The sequence below is a fragment of the Lagopus leucura genome, unplaced genomic scaffold (assembly GCF_019238085.1).
Source record: "Lagopus leucura isolate 7727_CA_CO unplaced genomic scaffold, USGS_WTPT01 Super-Scaffold_100002, whole genome shotgun sequence".
Classification (NCBI taxonomy): Eukaryota; Metazoa; Chordata; class Aves; order Galliformes; family Phasianidae; genus Lagopus; species Lagopus leucura.
The window spans coordinates 33,357,396-33,374,128 of record NW_024962263.1 but is presented as its reverse complement, the minus strand read 5'-3'; the positions used below and the strand labels follow the sequence as shown (position 1 = coordinate 33,374,128).

Below are 16,733 nucleotides of genomic sequence, written 5' to 3'. Positions count from 1 at the left end.
CTAGGTATTTTTTTTCTTCAGAGCAAACAGATGCAAAGTTCAAGTTACAAACTAGCCTGGATGAAGTATCTGAGGCTTGTTATAGTGTTAAAGTAGCATCCAAGACCATGTGGACAAGATAAGCTCTAGTTCTAATGAATTTTTATACTAATAAATACAAAGTGGAAAAATCAGAGAAGCTGAGCATTAAACTGAAGAAAAAAATAAGAGAAAAAAGCATGGGGAAGTTATGTGGTATGCTTTTATTTGCCTCTACTTTCTTCTTTTTCCTTTTTTTTTTTTTTTTTTCTCTTTTTTCTCTTTTCTCTGTTTTCTGTTTTTTTCTTTTTCTTTTCCTTTTTTCTTTTTCCTTTTTTCTTTTTTTCTTTTTTCTTTTTTTCTTTTTTTCTTTTCTTCTTTTTTCTTTTTCCTTTTTTTCTTTTTTCTTTTTTCTTTTTTCTTTTTTCTGAACTGATTTTGATCTTGTTTTTCCTGCACTCTGTGCCGTGAGACATACTGCTAATCACGAATATAAAAAGATACATTGACTACCTTTGTACACTGTCTACATTAACTTCTAACAGTTGGATCTGTTTTCAGTTTTAATAGGATTTGACAGATAATCAAACTATGACTTTGGTTTTGTGCCTCCATCTACGTGCGTGGTATTTGGCATTTTGCCCTGGTGTGCATCTGCTGTGCTCAGCACTGTCTGTCTGTTTTTGTCAAGGATACGTTTGTCAATTTTGCCAGTTATCATATCTGCTTGCTAGGAGGAAATCCTATTGTTACTGGGCATCTTTGCACAGCTTATAGACCAGTCACTTCTAATGAGTTGTGACAGACTGCCAGACAAGTGTTGAGAAAGAGCTACTGAAACACAACAGACCAGTTGTTGAGATAGAGCTAGCAAGAACAATGCCTCCAGAGGCACCTGAGCAGCTGCATGAGTGTATTTTCTCCTGTAGCAGGGCCACTTTCAGATGATTCCATTTTCTACCTCCAGCCATTATTATGTGTTATGTGGTATGGGATGTAGCTCCATATAAAACTGTCATCCTTCCAGCTGATGGGACTACAAACTATCATACACTTACAGCAGTAGTATGGACCCAGGACCTAGGGAAGTGCAGACTTGATGTTGGGGAAAAGTGTGCTGTCAAAAAAGCCCCCTGTCTAATAAGATTTCTGACAGTTTAGGTGTTCTTGAAAATTTTATGCCCATTGCTATTTCTTTTACAGACTTAAAGGATGCAGTCTAGATTATTTTGGATGTCTTTGATGGGAAAAAAAAAGAGGATATAAATGTCTTGATAAGTGTTAGGATGCTAATTGAGGTAGGTGATATCCAGATTTCAGTGAATGAAGAATAGTTTAAGGTGATCTGAACAAATGAGTGTGAAAAGAGAATTGTATCTGTTTGCTGCTTTAGAGAAATAGAGGACCATGCAATTATCAGAAGATTCATTTCTGCGAAATTGCAAGGTGGAGTCTCCAGTCTGAAAAGGCCTATTTGCAGAAGCTGGTGAAAATTGTTTGTTCGTTGTGCTTCAATATTCTGAAATCTGGCAGGCAGACTGTCCCTATTGCCATCTGCAGTAACTACTGCCACCGTGTCCCAAGGGGAGTGACTGTGATAACAGAGAGAGAATAGACATGCCTGCTGATGATACAAGGAGGGCCTCTGACAGATTCTGCAGCTCGTCTTCCCCTGCTGGATGGGCTCTGAATGTCCTTGCATGTAATCACGTTAGCTCCTCCTACACACATCCTCTGTTTTTCTATTGTGTTATCTGGATGTGTTATCTGGACTGATCTTGAGGAATTTTTGTCTGAGATTTCCTGGTTTGTGCTATTCTTACCATTGGTGAAATATTCTTCCTCTCTCATACATGTAGTTATATCAGACCTTTTAAAAGCTTTACCTCCAAGCCTGAATGACCCTCAGTATCTAGAATGTTGGAAAACAGGTGCCCTACAGGAGATGTAGTAGTAGTCATCTGCAGGAGCAGCAGCAGATAGCAAAGGAGGATACCCTGAGGCCTGTCAGGTGGCACAAATTTAAGTCCAAAGTGGTTGACTGTTTGTGTTCACAATAAGAACATAGGATAAAAATATTTTGTTCTTTAGGATAAGAATATGATATAGTTTCAAAGGGGAACTAAAATTTCCTGGAGCATCTCTACTTGAGTACACCTTGCAACAACAGATAGCCAAAAGCTATTGAGGTTATCCCTATCTTATCTCCGCTCTTTTTCAGAGTGCAGACGATGTTGCTACCTCCACTGTAATTCTCAGCACACAGGCTGACAGCTCTTGTGATAGGAAGGATCTGTCCCAGGGAAAAGGAACAGTGTTAATTCCATTCTTTTAGTACTGTATCCAGTAGTTCTCTTAGCACTGCCCTCCAGGAGGTAAGATGCTGTACTTTGGAGCAGAGAGAGAAGGATGCTGGGAGGAAGCTCAAGAAATATTATTTGATTTCTACCTCTTTTCCTAACTTAAATAAAGTAAAACCATTGAAAGCATAGTCTGCTCCACAGAACTGCACAGTAGATTTAGTCTCTTAATACATAAATGCTTTCTAACAGGTACAAGGATGGGTTTATGAAATTGACATAGAGCTGGTATGAACCCACAGCCTTGTGACATGATACGTAGAAAATGATTCAACCAGAGTCTGGTGATTCAACCAGAGTCTGGTGATGTGATCATGTAAGAAAACCAAAGTTAGCTTTAAACTTTATGCTGTGAGTAGTGATAATCCAGTGACAGCAGAATGTGCTCAGAGAGGGCAGCATTCCCTTATCTTTCAAGTGGATTTGGAACACAAGCAGGCCATGCTCTCCATCTACATATTTGCACATACAACCCAATACACCATCATCTCCCTCAGCTCACGTTTCTGGGACTGTGGGCAACCTTGATGCTTCTCATTGTAAAAAGAAGCAAGCAGAGAACAGTTTTTCAGTGTCGTTCTGTTCTTTGAGAGAGTTATTCCTGCTATTTTTCAAGATCACAATACTAATGCTGTGTTGATTCTATGATATGTTGCAAAGCCCATCTGTTTGAGTGATTATTGATGGAAACTTGCTGCAAGTTAGGGGGCGGTGTCAGAATTTAGCTTTGTGAGTGAGGGAGATAATGCTGTGCAAGTTAATGTATGTATCCCACCTGTGCACAATGAGGAGGAGATGTGGTTGAGTTCTAAATTATTTTAAATTAACCCGTATTTTACATGTTTAGATCTTTATCAAAAGTAGCTTGAGCTTTGATTTAATGCTCTTCAGTATCTTAAATCACAGAATAAATAAATAGTAATATAACCTGCTCCGAAAGACAGCAAATCAGCCAAATAAGCATTGTTTAAAAAGACAAAGAATCAATAGTATAAGTTGGCTATTTCTTTCTAGTAATCCCTTGATACTTTTAAGCCTCTGTACATGCTTTTGACAGAGGAGATAACAGAATTTTTTCTCCCTCTGTATTCTTTTCTTGCAGAGATTTTGCACAGAAACTAGCCAGTGCCCTATCCCATAATCCCAACTCAGGACTTCATACAATCAACCTTGCTAGCAATCCACTTGAAGACCGAGGTACTGTAACGTTAATGTTTTCCTCTTTCTGCAAATGTATTAGGGGCGTTGCCTCTGCTCCATTCAGCTTTGCCCAAATAACAAGATACTGTTCTGTCTGGAATGCTATTGTGAATGTTTGTTGTTCACAAACAACTGAGAATTGCTATTCTTTTTGATTAATACATTTCCATTAGCTTATGGAGAAGCATTTAAATGTCTTAAACCATCCATGGATTTCATTAGATTTCATTACACTATCACTGAAGTAACTTTTACAGGAAGATAGAGCACAATGAATGCTTAGAGCTAGAAAGAAAAGAAAATGGTGCATATTTTTAAAGGCAATACAATGAATATAAGATGAAGTGCAAGACAAATTTATTGCTTGAACTGTATTTTCCAGGAGGTTTTGCATTTTATTTCAGCTATAATCTCATAGTTAGATCTGGTTTTGAAGCCATTTCTTTATGAGCTTTGTTCTAGTCTGAAGTGTTGCTAGTTTTTCACAGTGCTCTGTAATACTGGCATAGCTGGCATCCTTATGTAGCTAAGGATTGTTGACTCTGCAAGATGAAAAATAAAACTGAACAGCCTAGCTTTCCTCCAGCTAGGCGTGATTTCAGTGCATATCAAGTCAAGTCATTCCCTTCCCATCTACTCTCTTCTCACTTGGAGCATTTATTTTTAAAATAAGGTTACATTCTTTCAGTCTGGTGTTGACCCTTCAGTGCTGCCCACATGCAATTTCCATTTGATTCATTTAATGCATTCCAAGCACAGTGTTCTTGGGATCAGACTACCTTGCGCTGCTGTTGGGCCAGAAATAAAATAGGAATTTTATGCAGTGAACCTTTTCTTATTTCATTTGGTTTATGTGGGGCAGAATTTCAGTCTTTTGTCTGACATGATTCAAAATGGAAAAGCTGTTCATTTTGGTTACAACCCGATTCACAATGCTGTTAATATAGTATTTTGTAGGTATGTCTCCTTTTACTCCATTTCAACTACGGGGGAGAAAGATGCGGAGTATTTTTTCTCTTCGTCTTGTGTATCTCTTCTCCTTTTGGCTCAAAATAAGTTTGAAAACATTTTTACTTTTGACTTATTCAGAATAGTTGTTCATTTAAAACTGTTCACGTGAACTGCTAAACTCTTTTGACTACCCTTTGTATGGTTCCTGAAAACTCTTTAGCAAAAGCCAATGTTTTGCTGTACAACATTATTATTACTGTGTGCCATAGGGATAGCTGCATTATTCTGAATTTTCAGTTTTAAGTTGAAAAAAAAAATGTTTGCCATACTGTTGAATCTACTTTTGAAGAAGTGTATTTAGATTGTGCTTTATGAAAGGCTTTTTAAAAAACGACTTTTTAAATCAGGCAAGGGTTTTTTTTTCTATTTTAAGTATATTGGTGTGAGTACTAACTTTGCAGTAAGTCATGCTTTCAAGACCTTTTGGAATAGCTACATGCAAGATTAAAACAAAAGAAATGCAGAAGATGCTAATTGGAGAAATTTGTAGAGGTTTATCATCTCAGTGTCTTCTACCAGATGCAATTAAAGTTTGACCTTTTTGTTAGAGAATCAGCTAAGTTATATGGATGCTTGAAAATAAATTAACTATAATTGCAATATGCAAATATTTTAAAGAAGGATTTACCTATTCTGTGATCTGATATCCACTGTATGAAAATGAAATTTGACTTCATTAAACAGACGAGGCAGCAAGCTTTCCACAGGTAAAAGCTGGTATAATTAAGGTTCATGTTAACATACATATTTTGGAAAAAATCTCTTAACACATTACCTCTCTAGGAACAAGGAATGCAAGCAGATTATAACACAATTCTAAGGGGAACGAGACAGGACAGTGTGAATAATGGGAAAGAACCCATCCTTGTCCCTTGCTTGGACCAATAAGCTGTTGTATACTATTGAATATCAAAAAGTAGAGGCACTGTATTATTAATGCAGTATTCCATAGTCCAGTGATATGAGAAGAGTGTTCTTTTTAGCTGAGATACAGGACCTGGCTTCAGCTGACATATTAGTAAGTGTTTGAATGATATGATTTTGCACTGAGATCAGCCTCTTAATTTATGATTGGCAGCTCTTAATGGTACTGTCATTATTTGTGAGTCTAACACATGGAAAGTTTGTTATTAATTTTGGTTTTAAAATCTAGACATGCTGTAGTGATGGAAGCTCTGCTTTTGGCTTTACTGGCATCAGAATCTCATTTCTTATTTTCTGAAAAATTGTGCAAACCAAATAAGCTCAAGTCTGGGAATACTCAAAATCAAATCTGTGTGCCTGAAAGCAGTGAAGTTTACTTCTGCTATTAGAGCTCAGCTCTGTTGAGATCAGCAAAAAGAGAGTGTCTGAGTTATCAAAAGCAGTTTTGCTTTTCTGCATCTCGTTCCCCTATCTTAAAACTCAGTGGGTATTTCTTCTCCAATGCTAGTGAGATGTTTAAATTATTCAGCTTGGTTGGAGTGATAAATGTTAGCAAAATGGAAAGATGGAGAGGTAAAATTATTTGCTGGGCCTCTGACCCAAAATACTTTGCAACAAAAATTACTCTGGTGGTGTCCTTAGTGATTGTACTCATTTTTCTTCACCTTTGCCAGCGGAACTCTACCTTGAGTGTGAAAGTATGTATTGTGACGAAGCCAGCTCAACAAAGATGAACACTCATACGCAGAATTTAAATTGAGGCAATCTTATGAAAGGCTGATCCTTCTTCAGAGGAGCTAAAAAGTTTTTAGTTTTTTGTTCTTAAGTAGCAGATCTAGGAATGAAAATTCAGTTGATAAGACTTGATGCGTTCTTGCAGAAGGTTGAAGACACCGTTACCGTTATGGTTTGCAGTACATGATGGCAAAGCATTATCAGTCTAATATTTTGGCAGTGTAAATGAAACACAACATGTTGTTTTAAGCTGTGGGGAAGTTGCACCTCTGACTAGCCTATACAACAGGCTTTTACACAAAGGGTTAAAAAAAACTCCTCCAACTTTTACATCTGTAATGTAGCTGCTCTTCCATTATTTATGGCAGTAAACCATGTTAGAAACAGAGTACACACATCTATGGGTCATAATACTGGATTCTTTGGTGTCCGTTTTTGTGGAGAACGGCATCAGCTTTTTTATTTAATTGTGTTTTGGAGCAAGGAAAAGATTTTGCTCATGTCTCCCTTTTTCTTGCTAAGCAATTTCCTATAGAGGATTGTTTTTCATGCTCAGGTTAAGATTTGACTTTTTATGTTGATTTACTCCTATAATAAATATTTCATAAACTGGTTCAGTCATTTTTTAGGATGTGCCCTCTTAATCATATTTCAGTCCTTTTCTTAAACGGGGAATTGAATTTATTGAGTGTGGAACTTGGATACACTGAGAAAGCACTTAAATGAGAAGAACATTGTTTTCTTTTATTGGATTTGTGCTGAGTCAGTCAGTATCCTAAGACATTTTTACTGTTTGGAATTCCAAACAATTCAAGCATTTCCAAGTCTGTGTACTAGTTGGTAACCTACAGGCTGCTGGAATGAAGTGAGATAAGTGGCCATTACAGCTCAGTGGAGGTTTCAGGTTTTCAGAACAAATCTGTACCCGTATTGTAGTTTCTTTCATGTGAATTGGATACTATTCCATAGAAATATTTCAGCTCACTTGTGCATATCTGTGTTTTTTGAACAACATCTGTATTCCTTATTTAATAAAGAAGGGGTTTAGTTGCAGAAGAGAGGCCGATGTTGGCTACTATGTACATCTCTCCTACTTTCAAGACAAAAGTTTTGAAGTTTCATGTGAACTGCTGCTGTTGGGTGTTTATTTTATATATATTTTCTGATTGAAGCATAAATCTTTCAGAACGTCTCACGTGCTAACTGTTGGACATGTATAATAAATTCCCTTCAACCCTCTCTCAGATGTGTGTGTGTGTCTCACGCAGTTTCTAAACTACTTAGATGCTTGGAAGGGCTTGGAAAAGCTGGGACCACATTGTTGAACTGACTTCCTGAGAACTTCCACTTTCTCTTTGCTCCCCAACAGGTGTATCATCTCTAAGCATCCAGTTCGCCAAACTTCCAAAGGGACTGAAACATTTAAACTTATCTAAAACCTCCTTGTCACCTAAAGGTATGCTCTATAAATATGCATATTTTCCTGTTGTTAAAGTTTCAGGCTTTCATCTTAATGATACCTTTTGTTACAAGGTTATAAAGTAGTCCATTCTGTTACTGATTCATATACGTATTTTAAACCGTGCAGCTGCTTTTTTACATCCCCGAGTTTACTATTTGGGTGCTGTACCCCCATCTGATTTTAGAAAACTCTTATTCTTCATGTGAGCTGGAACCTTTACCGTAAAGTAAGATTTAATTTAAAATTGCAATAGATGTTACATTTTATTTAAGCATCTGAGGCAAGAATGTGTGGAGAATTTTCTAAACAGCATTTGGAAAACTGCTCAAATGTTTTTCATGCAATTATTTCACTTGACTACTTTATGAAATCAAGTGTTACAACAAAAGCTGTTAATTTATTTGCCCTGAGTGGAGACTGCTTTGTTTTATAATTTGCACACATTTGATTTGATGCAGTAATTGAAATAGATGCATATTTTTAGCATAATACTGAAACATACGTCTGAAACTTACAGGTTTTTTTCATTGATGTTTTACATATAGTAGACTCAGTAATCTCTTTAACAGAATGGATCAAACCAGATTCTACAGAGTAGTGTTAAAAAAAAAAAGAAAAAAGCATTATCACAGTATTTTTTCAAGTGATGTTGACCTGAAAAAGGTAACTGAAGTGCAGTCAATGAAGGACATCATAACCTAGGATGTAAGAGATGTAATCCATGCTCTTTTATCCTTTTAATTACTGCTCTGTGAAGATTCTGTGTTCTCTCTCCTAAGCTTTAGGAATTGACCTGGAGGAATATGAGTGTGGAGAAGGGTTTTTTGATGTTGTTTTTAGTGAGTGTTCTGTAGCTCTAATAATGTTTAACTGGATAGTAAGCTCTATAGTGAATTTATTCAGTCATCATTTTCAATAGAAACACTTTTGGAAAAAAACACCCTGTACTTTTCTTCATGTGCTATGAATGATTTCATCAACTCTTGATTGTTTAGTCAAGAGAATATTCTAGCTGCACATTCACCTCTAGAAAGAATAAATGCCAGCTTGATGAAGCTCACCAACAAAATTCTTGTCAGTAAAAGTGAATTTTGAGGTTATGAAAATAATTGGAAAGATTTTTAACATTCCTTGTAAAGATAATCTTTGAACAAAAGCTGAAAATATATTCCAACATTTCTACTACTGGCCCCATGTGAATCCCTAGTCCAGATGGCATGATCCACCCTAGCCTTCAAATATCTATTCTCTACAAAGCAGCATGTCACAATGAATATTGTTGGATGGTAGCTTTTCAAAATTCCATTTTAAAAGTATAGTGAAGTCTTAAATCTGGAATTGTTATAGCTCTCTATACATGGAGATTTTCAGCTTTGCATCTTTGCTTGTCTGCAAAGCTGTTTGTGTTATCCAGTTTTTCTTTAATGTAAGAAGGCAGTTCTGAATTGCTTTTTAACTTGGAAGACCATTTTCTAACTTGGAATATTGAGAGCTTTTTTTCTATAGCTGGGAGAAGCCTGGCTTTATCGACTTCAGAAATTCTGTACAATCTCTCACTGGTTTTGACCTTCTTTTAAAAGTGCTTTCTATTCAAAATAAGTTTCTAATAAGTTTCTAGGATTGAGAAGTGAAGTTCAGGTGGTAACTTCCCAACTGATCATTCCTCAAATATTGTATCTCAAGGTTCCTAAGAGCCATTAATACTCTAAGCCTCCTGTGAGCAGTAAAAGAGTATGATAGGTTGTCTGCAAATGAAAGTGAGATTACTGTCAAAGTATGGAATGAGGTAGGTGAAGTTCAAGCAAAAGTATATTGATTTGAAGAATCTGGTTAAGTGGAAAAATTTAACATCTTCATTCAAAGACAGGGACAGAGTTGCTGAACCTGAGCCAAAGGCTAATTGAAAAGAATCCATCATTTGCATCATTTGAATGAAGACTTCAATGATGTGGCCAATTTTGAGTAGTTGAACTGTTTTAAATATGATACAAGCATTAACATTATGGATTGTTTTATAGCTATTTTTCCCCAAGCTCAGTCACAATTTCTGAATTCTCAGAATTGTTGTCCAGTAGTATATTGCTGAGCTGTTCATACTATATTGCATTCATTTCTATTTGTTGCTTATAAATGTTACTGAGAAGACTTATTAAAGGGAATCTAGAATGACAAGTTCTAGTAGTTAAATAGGACTTTCAGATCTTTCAAAGTTTCAAAAAGTTTTCATTTGCTCCTTACCTTTGTGGATAGTGCATAGATTCAATAATGCAACATTAAGATAAATTACAGTGAACAGAAATGTTTCAAGACTTGGCAAAGATGTCATTGTTCTCCAGTTCTTTTGAGTATCAAAAATTTCCTAAAGCCAATGGCTACTAACAGGAGAGACTCTCTTAATATTTGTATGCTTGGAAAACTAAAGCACTGCCTAGTGTATTTTGGTTTCCAGTGACTTGCTAGCTGCTTCCTCCAATGGTAAACCCATTTTTTAATAGTTTTTAAATGAAGAATGCATGTGTTCTATCTGCTGAATACCAGTTCACTTTGACTGATCAGGAGCTTTGAAAAATTGCACTGTAATGTGTTACAGATGGAAACACCTACCTGCTTCACTCTTTTGCCTAGGCATTTATGAGAAAATCACTGTTTGCTGAAGTTCACAGTGATGCAGGCAGTGATAGTCATCTACAACAAATTAAGAACTTTGTAATAAGCTATAAGGGTCCTCAGGTGAAAATTAGTTTTGCTGGAAATAGCCACATCCTAATTTTTATTTGGAAAAGCTGAAGAACTTTGGAACTTGGCTGACTTGTTCCCAACGTGAGCTTTTTAATTTTAACGTAAAAAATCTGTATTTTTTTTGTCAACAGGAAATGAGTGTCTTTATGCATCTCTTGATACTTTAATTAGCTAACTATTTTTTTCTGAAATTACAGGCAAATGCATAATTGAAGTATTTTTAACTTCTAGGTCTTGTCAGTTGCTTTTGAAGTTCTGGCAAATTATACTTGTTAATGTGCTTGATCTTCCACAGATACTTTTATCTAAATATTATTGTTTGTGAGAGGACATTGTCTGAGCATTATTATGTGAAATCTGTCTTTAAAATCTGTTACAAAATATGGTTGCACAGTTGAAGCCACTGCAGAGATGGCAAAAAGATTTCTTCCTGAAACTCAGGATGTGTAGCTCGCTGAGACCTGTTTTATCAGAGGCAGGGAGCCCGAACTAAACCATATCTTTTATGACAAAAAGAAGTCTTGTATCTTCCTGGTGATCTGTCTTCCTCCCCTGTAGAACAGTGACGGTTACAGGAGGCCATTAAAAATTCTGTGACTGTGTGACTGTGTTCACTGGAATTGTGCTTTTGCAGAGTCTCTGCTAGTACTGTGCTGGATAAGGTGAATACTGACCTTTTCTTGCAGGGGTGAACAGCCTTTCCCAGTCACTGAGTGCCAACTCGCTGATAGCGAACACGCTCGTCTATCTTGACCTCTCAGGGAATGCTCTCCGTGGGGATGATCTCTCAGTAAGCATGTCACTGTTCTAATTTATTGTTAGAAGAAAGGCAATGCCATTTTATTAATTTTTTTTTTTTTTTTTTGCCTTTATTTCAGTACAGTTCTAGTAGGGATAAAAAACAATATTTTGATCTAGATTATTTGGCATACGCTTAGAGCTTTAAATTGCCCTACACAACTAAATAGAACCACATAAATGTGTTCATACAAATAGGTCTTGTTTCAGTAGACTTTTCACACTCTCTGAGTTCTGTTTGGAAGTGACCAAAACACTATTAAAAAAACTCTTTTTAATGATAAATGTATTACAAAATTTTCACTGGAAGACTGGAAACAATTTAATTCCTTTGATTTGGAATGATTTGATTTTATTTATGCTTTTGAGTATTTTTGTCTGTATAGAAAAATCTGTTTATCTCCTACTGAAACTCACAATTCTTTGAAAAATCTCTTCTGAAATCTTCTTGTTCAGTTCACCAGTCGCTATTGAGCTGCAGCTGTTTTCTATGTAACAAAATACATTAAGTTTTCTGTTCGTGTGTACTCAACTTTTTGCAGTCACATCTGTATTTGATCATAACTGTCAGATTTTGAGTTCTCTGATTATGAAACATCTAAAACATGCAAATTTGGAGACGCCTAATCTGATCATGTGAATTTGTTGGACTTTACCTTCCTGTGGCTTTCATGTGACATTTTGCACAAACTTGACTAGTTTCAGGTTTATCAGCATATTCCAAGAACTAGGCTTTTTAGATATATGGATGTATTTTCAGGAAATGGAAGTTTTAGTGGGACAAGAGGATTTTAAAAGGTAGCAAACGCACTGTCTAACGTACAGAAAGACACACAATTATTCTCAGAGAGAGAATAACAGGAGAAATATATTAAAACAAGAAGTGTGACGTTGACAGGCAGTGGTTAAAGAAGTCTGATGTCTTCCCATAGTATTTTATGGGACAAAAAATAAGTCTTTTCATAGCCTGTCAGAGAGGGAGAGAGAGATGGTTCAAAGAAAAAGGTTCTTAATACTGAGATCTCTTAATCTGTGGAACAGTTTTCCAACAGGAGTAAAGAAATCCTGTTATTTAGCATATAGAATAAACTCTAGCAAAGCACGGGGATTTTTAGGGTAGGAACCTTTCTTTCACTATTAGGTGTATCTGCTAAATGACCTAATTTTAAGAAAGACAGATCTATTTTTAAAATGTTAAATGTGCTCAGCTGGGGTAGATTTCAGATGGAGTTGTCTGCTCCATGTTTCTGTGAACTACGTCATCCTTTCTTTTCTTGACTTTTTTTTTTTGCTGTTCTGAGAGACTAAAAATATAAAAAAGCAAAGTATAATATGCTTTATGTGCACTAGTGTAGTCTGTGTAGTACCAAAGTCATTAATATTAGATTTATTTTCTACTTGTTCTGTGTTCTCCCTTCAACTTCTCACACCCTGCAAATATTAAGAATTGGCCATAGTCTTCAAATGCAGATGATTCTCATCCCTCATGCTTAGAGGGGCTGTGTTAAACTTTCAAGCCAGTTAGCCTTTTTAGAAAGTATAATGTCACTTTGAGTATCGCAAGGTATTTTTAACAAAATTATCATTTTCTGTGGAAGTGCTTTTACAAAGTAACTCAACAGTTTTCTGCTTAGCATTTGGTAGATGTGGTCTTTGCACCATTTTTTCCTTTTGTTCCTGAAAAATGATAGCCTTTGAAAGTAAAACAGGTTGTTTTGGTTGAGTGAAAGGTTTCAGACACATCTGTAGTGCAGTTTTATACAAACCTAAATGCATCTGAAAAGAAATCTGTGTCACAGTATCAAAAAATAACATTGATATGTTTGGTTTTTTTTCTCATTCCATTAATTATAGAGCCTCTACAATTTTTTGGCCCAGCCAAATGCCCTTGTTCATCTGGATTTATCCAACACAGAGTGTGCTCTAGATATGGTAATGCTTTTTTTTTTCTTTGTGTGTGTGTAGAGATTCAAATACCAAGGAAAATTCCCTACTTTGTATACCTACTAAAATCAATCTTCCTTATCTTAAATCAGGTGTGTGGAGCCCTCCTTCGTGGATGTCTTCAGCATCTAGCTGTCCTTAGTCTTTCCAGGACACTTTTTTCTCACAGGTACAGTTTAAATGTATTTTCCCTCAACTGCTATATTTTGTGTTATACTTTCTTGATTTTGTGCTGGCATGTTTCTTTTAAAGAAGAAATGCATGAGTTTATAAAAGGTCTCTAAAAAAAAAAAGTATCATTATTCCAAGGAAGTTCTTTGCTAGATAGCTGTAATATAAGCTACCTTGTCTAATAAGTTTTTTATGATCCTGATACACCAGGCGGTTTGTATACATCCTCTGTTGTAATATTAGACTTTGAAGTCTAACTTAACTCTTCTTCAAATTTGATTTTGAAGTGCTTATTTTTCATGATTTGTTGATTGTTAAAAATGCACTTTTTTATTATTTTTCTTCTTTTCCTGGGAGGAAGTCCTTCAGAAAGTCTTTGAGATTGAACACTGACTTTATAGAGTACTTCCAGCATAGGAAATAATAACCTTAGTTTTCCTTTTCTTCAAATCAGTGGATTGAGCACCTGTCAGAGGTGTCAACTAGTTAGGGATAAGCAATCACAGTGTTCAGTAGTTATGTCTAGTGGTGAAAAGGCAACATCAGTGTTTTGTAGAGCACTGTTTGATCTTTTACTCGTAAAATCTAAGTATACCCATGATCAATCAGACTTGAATGATCATTCCTGGTAGTTCACCAAGCAGAAGGTAGATAATAATGTCTTCTGAGCAGCAGTACAATGGTGAAAATTGTATTTTGAATCAACATTTTGATAGCATTGTATTTCCAAGTTAAGTGAGAGCTACTGACTACTGAGCTGTTGAAAGTACAGCAAATTAAACAACACATAAATGACTGTTACAATTTTGACAGTCTGCATTCGCTATAGGATGTTCACTATTGAATATTCAATTATTAATATAGTATTAGTACTGTAACTATTACTAATTAATATGCACTGTTGAAATGAGGAGCACCTAGATGTTACTTAATGAACATATTTACTTACAGAAAAGGAAAAGAAGTCCCTCCCTCCTTCAAACAGTTTTTCAGCAGCTCACTTGCATTGATGCAGATTAATCTCTCGGGAACTAAACTGCCTCCTGAGCCTCTGAAGTAAGAATTTCATTTAATCTTCTCCTGTTGCCTAACACCTAGTTCACATTGTTATTATGTGGTGCTATACATATTAAGGAAAAAAAAAAAAAAAGAAGAGAAAAGGATTTTATTTGCATTTTTTCCATTTGTATGTTACTGATATTGGAAGAGTGAGTTTCATAATGACCACATGTTAAAGAAATACTGCTTCTGTCTCATGTTTGAGGCTATTAATCATAGTTTGGTTTGTGTCACAGCCGTTTTGTTTCCATGAACTTTTTGTGATATATTTCTCACTTTGTGCCTTCCAAACAAAACTATTTGCTTTGCAATAAGATGGGATTATGTATTTGTATTAGCATCATTCCTTTGAGGCTGCACTGTTGCAAGAACCATTGTGCATATGAAGCTGTTGCAGTGCTTGATGGGAGAGACCTCTTGCCCAGAACTGCACCCTCCTTTTAGAGAGAGAGATGATGGCATCCAGTTCTAAGAGTGCTAAGTGTAATGCTTTGCTTTTCTGTATGTTGCCCATCCCACAGGTAACAGGTTCTTGTTATATGCACTGGGCAGTTCCACTGACCACCCAATGACAGAGAAAAACTCCTCTTACAGCATAATGCAGGTAGAGGGAAATTCTGTAGTGCTGTGTCACCCCTCTTGAGATGTGTGCATTTTGTGTACTGTGGTGAAGTGGAATTTAAAGGGGGTGCTTTAAAATCAAGATCTATCTACATAGATAGATATAATCTCGATAAGTCATTCTACAATTCTGTCAGAATCCTTGTCTTTATTGGCTGAATTAGACTCTTTTCAGCTTACCAGCTACTGTGCATTAAAACATATAAAACCCAGTCCACAGTAGAAATCTAGATGTGATCACTAACCAGTCCTGAGAACTCAATCTCCAAAATCCTGATCTGGATGTAGGTATGTATATACATATACATGTCTGTGCATGTATATATGTATATCAGTATATTTGTGTGTTCTATCTGTGGGGATAGAAGCCTGTCTCCTGAGGAAGAACAGGGAAGTGAAGCAGGCAAAAACTCGACAAGGAAGTGGCTAATGAGTGGGACTTGGTGGCAAAACCAAACATGTTGGAGCGAGTACTGGATGGAAAAATTTTATTTTGATCTGGGGGAAACTAAGGCAGATAAAAGTTACAAACACCTTACAGGAAGGAGTAATGTGCATTGTTTTGGGATGCTTTCTCTTAATGCAATTTGACACTGCATAGGGACAGTTCAATATGGTTTTAAGTAAGATGCAGTGGATTGAAATCCCACTGCTTGAGGAATTTCAGAGTAGTTTTAGCTCTGATTTTCAGTGTTCCATATGGTGCTCTTGGATGCTGTCTTGCTTGGTTAGACTTTGCTGGGGTTAAGAAAGTAAGGTTTTGATGGACTGGTGATCACAGAAAATAATTAGTGAAAAGTACTTTGGTTGATTCAGGTTAACTTAGGGATATTGATCCTGTGGTTGAGGGCAGCGGGAGGCTACATTTAATGAAGTTAGAAGAACAGAAGTTGCATGTGACTAACACCCAGGTCAGTGTTCTCAATAGTGCAGGAAAAAAACGTCATGAGATATTGAATCTTTCCATAGAGGTCAGAAAAGATGAGACATCTCAGACACTGTGGTTCATATTCAGGTTTTTTTGTTGTTGTTTTGGTTTTTTTTTTTTGGCATGTTGAATATCTTCAGTGGCATGAGGAGTTTTGGCAGGTATCTGTGCTCGTGGATGCTACATGAGTATATCCCAAATACTTGTTACCCTTTGATCTGCCAGCTGTGCATCAAATGGGAGATCCTTCTAGTCCTTTTCAGCCAGTGATCTATATTAGCAAAAATCTACTCTGCTGATAATATTTAAACTGATCTGGGCTCAGTCTGATTGAGTTGAGTTAAAGGGAGTTTTACACGTGAGTGCTGTTGATAAAAGTAAAGAGAGAGTTATAAGCAGAAAACAGTGAGTTGAGAGCAGTAAACTCCATTGCTGGCACAGACAGCTACAGAAAGCATCTGTCCAAAATCTGCTTGGACATGGATGTTTTGAAAATACCCATTCTTCTCTCACTTAGTTGGCATTTTGCCATGAGCTTCATTTGTTTCACCCCAATAGCGGTGTTTATCACTTCCTGGGGTTTAGCACGGAGCTGTTAATACTGCTTGGTAGCTTCCTTGATGTGCTTTTTCTCCAGCCTTTTCTTCAGTCCAAGCTGAGTGCATCTCTCAACAATGCAGAGAACCATCTCAAAGCAACCCTATATGACTTGGTGTCAAAAGTATCACATGGAAGTTAATTTGGTGTTAAAAAGATGTACTAT

General features: G+C 36.3%; 1 protein-coding gene across 4 annotated transcripts in view; it reads left to right on the top strand.

The window, feature by feature from the left end:
• The window catches only part of CARMIL1 (capping protein regulator and myosin 1 linker 1), a 173,423-nt gene that overhangs the window by 86,414 nt on the left and 70,276 nt on the right, over positions 1–16,733 (top strand). For 3 of the 4 annotated variants that reach the window (XM_042869392.1, XM_042869390.1, XM_042869393.1), the window contains exons 11-16: positions 3,481–3,575; positions 7,618–7,704; positions 11,136–11,239; positions 13,102–13,179; positions 13,284–13,360; positions 14,314–14,418. In XM_042869392.1, the coding sequence (XP_042725326.1) occupies positions 3,481–3,575; positions 7,618–7,704; positions 11,136–11,239; positions 13,102–13,179; positions 13,284–13,360; positions 14,314–14,418 (546 nt within the window). The remainder of the gene's footprint in view (positions 1–3,480; positions 3,576–7,617; positions 7,705–11,135; positions 11,240–13,101; positions 13,180–13,283; positions 13,361–14,313; positions 14,419–16,733) is intronic. The other variant, XM_042869394.1, reaches the window with a different exon arrangement.